Here is an 11758-nt window from a genome sequence, read left to right as displayed (position 1 = left end):
TTTAATATGTGTATTCAAATGACTAATACCACTATAATTCCACACTTTCAGTTTTGTAACTGATTTAAATGATTTTGCATCATTATTATATCTTTCTGAGGACTTTTTATGTATTTTGCCACCTTTAAAATACGGGGGCTTTATTTTATTTTCAAAATCTAAAACACCTGCCTTCAAGCTCTAACAATGTATTCTGTATAAAACTGACTATAGCCTAAAATATAGCAGAAACTCTGCTTCCTGTTAAAATATAAATACTTGTAATGTATGACTAGGCTTAAACAAGAAAACAGTGACTACAAATGACATTACTTTCTAAATTAGAATTTTTAAGTTGGACCAGCAACAAAGTAAGAAATCAGCTAAAAGAAAAGCAACTTTACTTTCCCAAAAGCTACAACTTGAGAAAAAGGAAATATAAAAAGGCAGGTGTTTTAAGTTTTGACAAATGGTGCATGCAAACTCCTTTTAATTCACATGTGCACCTGCATCTCCGATTTGCAAAAAGGTGACGCATAAAATTTCAAAATAGCAAAACGTCAGTTTGTTACCATATTAACTCGGCGCTCTATGCAGCAGAGCATGTTGCCTTGCAAATCTGAATCCGTAATCATTTCTAATCGTTACTGTAGTTAACCTACTTTAATGCTACTCGAACTGAGCAGTCTATAGTAACTTCTAGTAGTTAACTGCTAGAAGCTCCTCCAAGTGCAGTTCTCTTCCCTCCCTCCCCTTCTCTCCTGTGGAATGAAGGTCACTTTCTACTCTTGACCGTACTCTCATTAAGCAAAGCTACTTTGACTAATCGAAATTCCCCGTCTTCCTGCATTTTCCTCCTGGTCCAGGGCTCCTTCACCATGCACATCCGTTATTACCTATAGAACCTAGTAAGAGATTAAGCGCTTTGAGGACCACCCGCAGACACGGATTGTTTCTCTTTCCCGTCCCAAGCATCTCTCCTGCTAAAAACGTTTGCCACCTGTCCCACTCCTGTCTATTCTGGAAGAAAATAGGCGCTATTCTGTTTCCTGCCACAGTCTTCGCCACTCGCGTAGCTATGATATACAGGCAAAGACAGCTCAAATTTTTGCTTCAAAAATAATGGCCCCGCAAGTTTTAGTAGAAGATTTGTCTCAAATCTAAAATTCCGTAGCGAAGAACTGTGGCTAAGAGAAGTTAGCAAGGACGTGCCCGGCCGCAGAGCCGCCCTCACACCGCCTGGGGACGCCGCCCGCCTGTTCTGCGTTCCTACCCTAGGTCTCGGTCGGTCCGCACCCTTTCCAATTCCCGGGGAAGCCGTCCACTCGCCGTGCAGTTTGGGGCGGCGGGAACCATCCCGCCGGCGCTTCCGGGCCCGCCCCTTGGGCAGGGCAGGAACTCATTTTCCCAGCAGGCTCCGCGCGACCCCTCCAGCACCCCGCTCCTCGCGGAGCGGCGCTCGGCGCGCTCCCGGTCCTGTCACAGCCAGGCCCGCGAGCCCCGCCCGCGGCCCCACCCCCCGGCTCCCCGCTCCTTCCCTGGCTCTGGAGTTCCAGTCCCGGCTTCCAGCTCCCCAGCCCCGCCCTCAGTCGCGCGCGCTCTCCCTGCCCCGCCCTCGCTCCCCGCGTGCAGCAGCCACAGCCAATGAGGTTCCGGGCCGCGTGCGCAGATTCAAACGGCGGCTCTTGAGGGAGGCTGGGCGCGAGATTCGGCGGTGCGGACAAAACACTGCAGGAGGAGGCTGCGAGCCCTGCAGAGCTGCTCGCTGCGGGGAGAGGGTGGGGGTCGGCGCCTGCGGCGGAGCCGCTCTGGGACCGCCGTGAGGGAGGCTGAGAGGCGGCGGGGGGCCGGCGGAGGGCGGGAGCGTTCCCCCTGTAATGTCGGGGGCATCTCTGACCCGGCCGGGCCGGGGCTAGGAGCGGCGCTGCGAGCCGGGGGGCGGGTCGCTGTCTGCGCCTCGGTCCCTCGGTCCTGCCTGCCGCGGACGTGCGTTCAGCATTCAAGCCTCCTCGGGGAGGGAGCGAGGGAAGCCGGCGGGTGGGTCGGGGAGAAGGAACACTCGTCTGAGGCTGGAGGAGGCTGAACTGCGTCCCCGCCCAGCCTGCGCCTATGCGGTACTTGAAGGATGGCGAAGAGGTCGCGCAGGTGGGTGACATCCCTTCTGCCCGGGCCTATCGGCCGCGTCTGGCTTAGATTCCCTGGCCCTTCCCGCCGTACACCGCCAGGCCCTCCCCGGCCCGGGCTGAGGCTTTCCTTCCCGCTGCCCCACAGCCGCCTCGGCCTTGATGGCCAGAGTGCAGCCGGGGCGTGTGGAGAGTAGGGGACCGCTGTGTTAGAGACGCAGAAAGTAACAGATGCCCAGGGTGCGCCTTTGAGTTGATTTTTCCCACAGCGCACGTCCAGATCCTGGGCCTCTCAGAGCCACTTCTTGGGTCGGAAAACGTTTTTTGCCAGGTAAGTCTGTGCGCTTTCAGGGAATACGCTACGCAGGTTAGAATGGTGGTGTGTTGCCTGGATGACTTTAAGATGGTGTTCAGAGAAACTCTCTTTTCAGAATGATTGTGCCCGTTATATAGGAGCTCTGTGATAAATCTAGGCGGAGATCCCTCTCTCAAATTTGCTACCTTGAAAGGTATGGAAAATCCTCTGAGAGGTAGTTGAGGAGAAAGGACTTTTTTTTTTTTTATGTTTTCTGTCATTGTCGCACCCGTGTTCATAACTTTGTGTATGTAGTTTTAACATCTTCTGCTTGGAAGATGACACACTGTTGCTCTCAGTAGCTTGAGCTTAAAATAAAACAATGTGTTTGATTCACTTAATATTTTGAGTCTCCATGTTTGACTTTGTATCTAAGTATTGCAGAGATCGGGTACATCTCCTCCTCCCCATTGGAAATGTGCCAGGATGAATTCGCGCGTCTAATTTTTTTTTAAATTTATTGCTAAAATAGCTGTTCCTAAATTGTGTGGGCCAGTCACTTAAATGACCAACAACTAGGATGTCTTATAAGTTTCATTATTATTTAAATAAACCTGAAAAGATGTTTGGCTTAATTTTCAGAATTTCCCAATACTTTACTTATCTAGACAGCTTCAAAGTTTTAACCAGGGATGTATTCCTTAGTTGAAATTTAATATTTGGATTCATTCATTGCAGATTCTATTAAAAACTCAAAATTGGCAGTAACTACACATAATATTGTGTGCTTTATTCATTTATTAAGACCTACCATGTGTAAGATGTTTCTATAGAAATCAGCTTAAAATATGATTAAGTCCCTGTTGCTTATCATTAGGAAACCACTACAGTATAGGGCAAATGCTTGAGGTGGTACAAATGGACACACACACACACACACACCCTCTGCTGAAAAGGATTTTCAACTGAAGCTCACCTTTTTGACATTTTGGATTGGATAATTCTTTGTAGTGGGGAGCTGTCCTGTGCATTGTAGGATGTTTAGCAGCATCCCTGGCCTCTAGCCAGTAGATGCCAGTAACACCCCTGCCCCCAATCAGGACAACAAAAACGTTTCCAGACATTGCTAAATGTTCTTCAGGGAACAAAGTCACCTCCGGTTTAGAACTTCAAGGACCCAATTAACCTCTTGATCTTCAGAAAAGATAGATACTAAAAGCTTCTGTAATTATGATCGCTGATAAACTGGTTTAGGCCTTTCCTTTGGATTTTTAAATATAAAAATTTTTAAAAATAAAATGACTTCATTAAGCAAGGTGACAGATGAATATGTCAACTCAACAGAAGTTTGTTTTTCTTGTGTGTGTGGCATTTTCTACTTAATGGTATTGATGTTAATCTTCTTTGAAACAGGTTCTTGGCTAATGCTGTTATCAGGATTTCTCTAAAGTTATGGATAGACAGAGATATTTGAATATCAAAAACCCCCTCCCTATTTGATTTTCTGTTTTTGTAATTGTATATGTTTTACAATTAATACTAAGAAAGAAGAAATGGTTTAATGGTGACTTTAGTTTGCCTGTGTAAGTTGTTTTCTTTTATTGGCAATACTGTGAGACTTGGGATGTAAGCATTAATTGTACTGGTGACATTAATTCCTTGTCAGCTGTGTAAATTAATTAAAAAATATATTATAGAATGGTCTGAAGAGTCCTAGTCTGCAGTAATTAAACATGGTGGGATGAAGGTATACTCCCTTATGGGAGTATAGAGGTGGAGGATGTGGTGAGAAATTATCATCTCAGAATGGTATATTTCTTTGGGTCTTCATACTTGAATGTGTTTCATGCTCTAAAATTACATTTATATATGTAAATGACTTGTTTACCTTAGGAGATGGTATGCAAAGTCTAATCTCTTGCCTTTTGGCTAAGTATTTTAATAATATAAATGAGCCTAATTTATAGTTGAAAGAAAAAGGAAATAATTTAGTCACTTCAGTTTGTACTTTGAGCTCCCCAGTATACAGCCATATAAGTAATTTGAGTAACAAATATACTTTGCTTTGTAAGAGTTTTGCATAAGGCTATGGGTATAAATCCTGTAATAAAGTTATTTAGTGTGATCTGAGAAAAACATATAAGAGCAAAAGACTAAGTGTACTTCAAGTGTGAAACAAGTGAAAGATGTTAGCTCTTTTCATCTGTGAGTTAGTTGTGGTGTCACTGATTTATGATTTACATAAAGGAAAAGGCTCATTTTAATGTTGTGACTTTATTTAGTTTTAGATTTCACTGGGAGTTTTCATGACATAATTTACAGGCATATTGATATATCTGTTATTAACATGCATTTGATTTTAAGCACATTTAAGTATAAATAATTAGTTTTAGTTTTTTAAAGTTAGTTCACCTTTAAAAATAAACTTTTAAAAATCTCATTTAGACGCTAGGAAGCCTCTTTACTAGTAACAGATTGAGGTGATTTGTGTCTACACTAAACTGAAAAGATTAAAAAGCCAGAAGTTTTTCAGTGGGGTGTGTGAGTGTGTTTAGGAAGCAATTTTTTTTTCCAGCAAAATATGTGTTATGGGCAAAAGAACACTGAAATAAGTGAACTGATTCTTTAATCAGCTTTGTCATTAGTTGGCAATTTTGTTTTGGGAAAGCAGTTAAACTCTGTACCCCAGTTTTTCATCTGTTAATAAAAAGGGTTTGTAATATATGATCAATAAAGTAACTTCTAGCTTTAATATATATCCTATTTTGAAGATCTTTTGTAATCGTCTTTTTTCATTTAAAAATACACAGACAGAAATGGAATCAAGTATAAATGTTCTTGCATGGTTTTTGTTTATAGGTAGCTAAGTAGAACTCACTTCAGTATTTCAGTATTGCTATTAGTAGTGGTCAAGGATTGTGTGAAGTCAAATTTATAGTCCAGATTTGGGAGTCAAGTATTCATATCTGCAGTACCTCATACTAACCACTGGGTGGCCTGATTTCACTTTATTATAGCAACCTGGTAATTTCATACTTGGAAGAGAATGAACTTAAAAAATTAAATGCACAGCACCCTCTCCTTGTTATAGTATAATAAGGATATATACTTTTAATTTTGATGAAGGTTTCAGAATTGAAGCAGTTTGTGATTGAAAATATGATCAAGTTGAAGTGATTTTATTAAAGCCAGTTTTATAGAATTACTGATAACTATTTAATTTCAAATCAGTTGTTCCTTTTCAAATAAAAACAAATTTTTAAAAATTCTCAAGTTCTTTCTTTGGCTACTTCATTTTACTCTTTTCAGGTGGTATAATTGGTGTTCTTTAAAAGTAAACTTCTCCCAGATGTTTTCTCTTAATATTATCAAGTATGATTGCTTATTATTTCACAGGCAAAGTCATGACTACCACATCATAATAGCTTATGCCTCAATGTAAAGATACTCTTACCCATTTTCCTGTCCTACTGAGTCATGATATATATATATTTTGTTTTGTTTTGTTGTTTTTTCATTTTAATGTTTAGTAGTCACCCTAATCACTTTGTTCACTCATAATCTAGAAAATTCTTTCTGCTTGAAGCTAATACTTTGTCTATGTATTAGATGATTATAGAAAAAACGTTTTCTTTGACTTCAAAAGGAAAACTGGCAAAATGATGCCTGAAACCAAGTCCTGGACTGGAAATTCAGAAATTAAATTCGTCTGTTTTTTCTTTGCAATTAAATAAATGATTTCACCTTTTTTTTGCTGCCCTGTAGGCTAAAAATGATTTAATAATCTAACTTCATGTTAGGAAGTTGATTCTATTTAATTACTACATATTACCAGGGCTGATGGTGACAATATAGAAATGCTAAAAGATGATGTAAAATGATGGTGCGAGTAGAATTTTGATGAGGTTCCTTGTGGGGTTTTATCCCTTCTATTTTGTTTTCGGCAAATTATAGGCGTTCTCAGTCATCTTTCTCTTATAGCTAGTGGCATTGGTGGGTTTCTAGGATCTTTTTTCTGACATACTTATTTAAAAGTTTCATCATCCTCTCAACAGTCACTTAAACATAGAGGAAGAAATCTTGATGCCAAAACTAGGAAGAAGATAGACTCTAGGGAAGTCCCAGTGATAGAGAGCTCATTCTAAGAATTCTTCTAATTTAATGCTCCCTCACACTCACCTACTCAAAAACCCAGCTTCCTGAATATTGAATATGGAAGTAAAACTGTCTGAAACTGATGACCATGACATGCTGAATGTAGAATAGAGAATAAAACCTCACATAGAAATAGAAATTTCTCACAAATCAAGTATGTAGTTAAAAAACAAGACAGAATTTTTTAAAGTTAAAATGAGCAAATTTTTTGGTAAAAATATTCCTTGGAGTCTAGCCTTTTTGACCAAATTTAACATTTTTGGATTTGTATCCTTAACTTACATTAAACTAAGACAGGTAAAGATTTTAATAAAAACTTTAAGGTGGACTTCCCAGATTCAGTGTAATACTGATATTTTTACAAGTATTCAACATTTATACAGGAAAATCCTCAAGTTAAAAATTGTTTTGATTTTAAAATAACCTATTTTTTTATTTTAAATCTTCATTTTATTGAGATATATTCACATACCATGCAGTCATACAAAACAAATCGTACATTCGATTGTTCACAGTACCATTACATAGTTGTACATTCGTCACCTAAACCAATCCCTGACACCTTCATTAGCACACACACAAAAATAACAATAATAATAATTAAAGTGAAAAAGAGCAATTAAAGTAAAAAAGAACACTGGGTACCTTGGTCTGTTTGTTTGTGTGTTTGTTTCCTTCCCCTATTTTTCTACTCATCCATCCATAAACTAGACAAAGGGGAGTGTGGTCCTTATGGCTTTCCCAATCCCATTGTCACCCCTCATAAACTATATTTTTATACAGTTGTCTTTGAGATTCATGGGTTCCGGGTTGTAGTTTGATAGTTTCAGGTATCTACCATCAGCTACCCCAATTCATTAGAACCTAAAAAGGGTTATGTAAATTGTGCGTAAGAGTGCCCACCAGAGTGACCTCCCGGCTCCTTTTGGAATCTCTCTGCCACTGAAGCTTTAAAATAACCTATTTTTTACGCAGTCTCCATTATGCTGTTGTGGAAGGTACTGGAGTGTGAGGGGAGGGAAGAAAAAAGAAACAAAAGCACAACTGGGGTTGTTTGGGATGGCAGGAAGGGGTAAGGTTGTTGGGGGCATTTCTAAAACAGGTTAGGCACCTTCAAATAACCACTTCTGTGTTGTTTTCTTTCATTTTTTGTTTCAGGAGCTTCTGCTTCTTAAAATTCTACCACTCAGAGGTGCGTTTGGATTTTAAAAGTCCTTTTTAACAAATGGGAATGCCTTTAACCTCCTCCTAGAGGTATTTTCGTTTGTTAAAAAAAAGAAAAGTTTTCTTTCTCATATCCACTTGAAAGTAGATGTAATGAGTATGAAGAAGATGGAAGTTTTGATTGGGTTGGAAGAGAGTTAGATAATTCTGGAGTGTAGAGCATTGGGAGAGGTGAAAGGGTGAGGAAGGCCATTCATTAATTATCGTACAAATATTTGAATGGCAGGTGCTGTGCTTGGTCCTGAGGGTGAGCATGATCAGCGTGGTCTCTGTACTCATAAGCTTACTTTTGGTTGGGAAGGTTAGCAATGTGATAAGCCTTAAGCAGTAGGAAGAGTAGATGCTATGAATATGTACAAACCAGCCCGAAAGTTGCAATATAGTGCTTTATCTGGTTTAGTTAACTTTTTAGAAATTTGAGAAGTTAAATTAGCATCTCTAATCATTTAATCTTGGCTAATCAGGTGGTTTTTCTAATAGCTGGGAATGGCTGCAAATAAGTATTTTCTTTAATTAAACCTGTGCTTTCATTTTCAGCATAGTTTAACAAATCAAGCATATATGGAAGTAGAACTGGCAAATTTGTTATGAAATCCTCTAATTCAGCTTACTATAAAGGCCTATCCTCTTTTCTAGAACTTCGTGTTCTAAAATTGCCGCTTCTTTCTTTATCCCCATCAAAACTCAGGTCTGACTTTGGCTCCTCACTTTATTCATTTTCCTTGAGTCATCTCATCTATTATCATGTCTCAGCTATTCTCTGTATGCCGATGATTGCCAAACTATGTCTTCACCCTAGATCTCTTGCTTGAGCAGAAGACCCATTGCTTTCTAGTTCTGTTTCGTCTAATATGATAGCCACTGGCCATGTGTGCCTATCAAGCGCTTAAATGTAGCTAGTCTGAATTGTAATTTGTAGTAACTGTAAAGTATACACCAACTTTGGAGACTTTAGTAAGAAAAAAGAATGTAAAATATTTCTTTTATACTTTTTATAATTTTTATATTGAATACATGATGAAATGATACTATTTTAGATATATTGTTCTAAACAGGGATTATTAAAGTCAGTTTCACTTGTTTCTTTTTATTTTTTAATGGGGCTACTAGAAGATTTAAAGTTACATATGTGGCTTTTATTATATTTCTGTTGGACAATGCTGTTCTTGACATATCCACTTGTTTATTTCTCAACTACTTTGATATCTGCTAGTTGAAAACTTTACTTGATCTTTTCTTTCTTTCCCTTTTCCCTCCCAAAGTCATCTCTCCTTCTATTCCTTATTGAGTGAATATTTCTACCATATGATCCCCAAACCAGAAACTTTGGAGTCTTCCTTGGTTCCTCCTTCTCCCACGTCCCTTGTATCCATCAGTTGCAAGATCCTTTTTGTTTCTACTTTTTGAATCTCTCTCACCCTGGATCTCTTACTTCTTTCTATTCCTACTATCATTACCTTAGTCCATCCATTCTTTTCTGGTTTCTGGGTTTTTATCACATTTAGATCTCTCCCACAGAGGATATAAAAAAAGGTGTCCTTGTTTACTTATAGTACTGATTCATTATTAAAAATGCAAATATTTGTGCTAATTGAATTTATTTTGTGGTAAAGTAGGGCTCCAACTTTAGTTTTCTGGATGGTTGCCCAGGGTCTTAACACCACTTATAGAAAAATCCATATTTACCCTCAATTATTTGAAATGCTAGTGTTATAATTAACCAAATTCCCTTAAGGATTTTGACTTTCTTCTATTTGTTCTATTGTGTTCCATTGATCTGTGTGTCTCTTCTTATACCAGTGCCATTCTGTTTTATTTATTGTTGCTCTGCAGTGCATTTTGTTATTGGGTAGTACTAATATCTCCATTACTATTTTTTTAGAACTTTTCTGGCTGTTAATGCTTATTTATACATATGAATCAGCTTGCCTAATTCCCTCCCAATGTCTAATGGTTTTTTTATTAATTTAAATTTATGAATTAATTTATGGAGAATGGACATCTCTAAAAGATTGTTTTCCTATCCTATAATGTGGTCTGGGTGCTCTTTCATTTATTCAAGTCCTCTGTGTCTCAGAGTAATGTTTTATTATTTACTATATCTTTATCTCGTACACTAAAAAAATTATTTCTATATCTTTTAACTTTTGTTAAAATTGTTAATGGGACATTTCTTTCAATGTTTCTTTTAACTGGTGTGGTTTGTATTTTACCATTATCACTAGTCAAGCCCTAATAATTTCTTAATCAAATTATTTTAAAGATTTGTAATTGGTCTTCCTTCCTCCAATTCTCCACATTCCTGTCAGTAATTTTTCTAAAGCAACAGTAAGAGTTTGTCTTTCACTCCCTTAACTTAAAGTCCTTTAACTCTTTGTAGCTTTAGAATAAAGGTGAAAATTTTAGCATAACAAATATGGTTATGATTTGGCCCCTGGTGGTGTATCCAGCCTCATCTTTCTTATGTCAGTAAGTATTATAGCTCCTCACCATGGTATGAATCTTGGCTTTTTATACTTTGAATAATATCATTGGATATATGCCTTTTAGTTTGAATGGCTTCTACAATCATTCTTGCAACATGGGTTCAATGATTGAATTCACAAATTTAAAGAAAATTATTGATTTCATGGATTGTGCTTTTTACAGTGAGGATGAGGATGATGACCTTCAGTATGCAGATCATGATTATGAAGTACCACAACAAAAAGGATTGAAGAAACTCTGGAACAGAGTAAAATGGACAAGAGATGAGGTCATTTTCTAACAAGGCTTACTAATTTCATACTTGTATTTATTGATTAATAATATTATAGATATGAAAGGTTTTTAAAAATAAACATCAAAGAAGTTTTTCATCAACCAACTTGCCCATTCTTTTCTTCAACCAGGGACATGAATAGCAGTTGATGTTGGGATTTACAGAGACAGGATAGTAAATGGGGGGATTTGTTTTATAGCGGCGTCAGTCCTTCTAAAAATGGCCACCATATATGATATGACAGAATTAGAGATACATATAAATTTGAGGGGTATAGAAATGGGGTGCAGGAAAGCTTTCTAATTTTCATACCTTTTTTAATAGGATGATAAGTTAAAGAAGTTGGTTGAACAACATGGAACTGATGATTGGACTCTAATTGCCAGTCATCTTCAAGTAAGTGAAACATCTTGTGTTTCTAACATGGCTGGTTTAGGCCATTGGATTAAATTTGCTGTTTTCCAAAAATGTAAGTGTCTTTATATTTGAGATTTAGATTTCCTTCTTAATAGCTTCTTTATTGTTCTGGTCCATCTGTAGTTGCTAATGGCTTAGAAAGTCTTATTTTCTCATAATGTGTTTTTTCAGGGGCCTATAAAAAGATTACTACTCTAAGGAAAAGTGATATTAAGGCTAGATTATCTGTAGTCCTGTGAAAGAACTAATGTCTTTATAAAGTTGGGCTTTAAAATATTTGCTGATAAATGTTGAGACATTCTGAGAGAAGGTGAATATATTGAATTATTTTGGAAGCTGATCAATAACTGCCAAATCAGAAAAAGCTCTGTTGAAAAAGTTTGCCATCTAAGGCTTACATTTTAATGTGTTAATTATTACCTTAAATTATGCTTACTGTTTAACATGCAACTATTCACCTACTATCCACTTGTGTGTCATTTTATAAATTACAAAGTATTTTCACACCTACTCTTATTTGTTCCTTACTGCACTGTTGGCAGTTGGGCATAATCTTCATATTTGAATTTTGCTGTTAACTACTTTGGGTTTCAGGAACCAGGCCACCTATATTTTTTGCATATTGTCATAATGTCTCTCAATGTAACCTGAAAATCAAGACCAATTAACGAAAAGAGGATATAGATTTTGGAGTCATTCTGAATTACCTTCAAATGTCAGCTCTATTAGCTGTTTGGTCTTAGAAAAATTACTTATTCCTTTTGACTCTCAGCTTCTTTATAATATGTAGATAATAGTACTTGT

General features: G+C 37.7%; 1 protein-coding gene across 1 annotated transcript in view; it reads left to right on the top strand.

Annotated features, from left to right (window-relative positions):
- Positions 1–1889: 1889 nt before the first annotated feature.
- Positions 1890–11758, top strand: part of MYBL1 (MYB proto-oncogene like 1) — a 33864-nt gene continuing 23995 nt past the window's right edge. The window contains 3 exon segments of the mRNA XM_037802831.1: positions 1890–2124; positions 10426–10531; positions 10862–10933. Coding sequence (XP_037658759.1) covers positions 2105–2124; positions 10426–10531; positions 10862–10933 — 198 coding nt within the window. The 5' untranslated portion in view covers positions 1890–2104.

Source organism: Choloepus didactylus, chromosome 14 (assembly GCF_015220235.1).
Source record: "Choloepus didactylus isolate mChoDid1 chromosome 14, mChoDid1.pri, whole genome shotgun sequence".
In the NCBI taxonomy this organism is placed as follows: domain Eukaryota; kingdom Metazoa; phylum Chordata; class Mammalia; order Pilosa; family Megalonychidae; genus Choloepus; species Choloepus didactylus.
The sequence above is the reverse complement of the archived record's forward strand: the minus strand, read 5'-3'. Positions and strand labels throughout refer to the sequence as shown.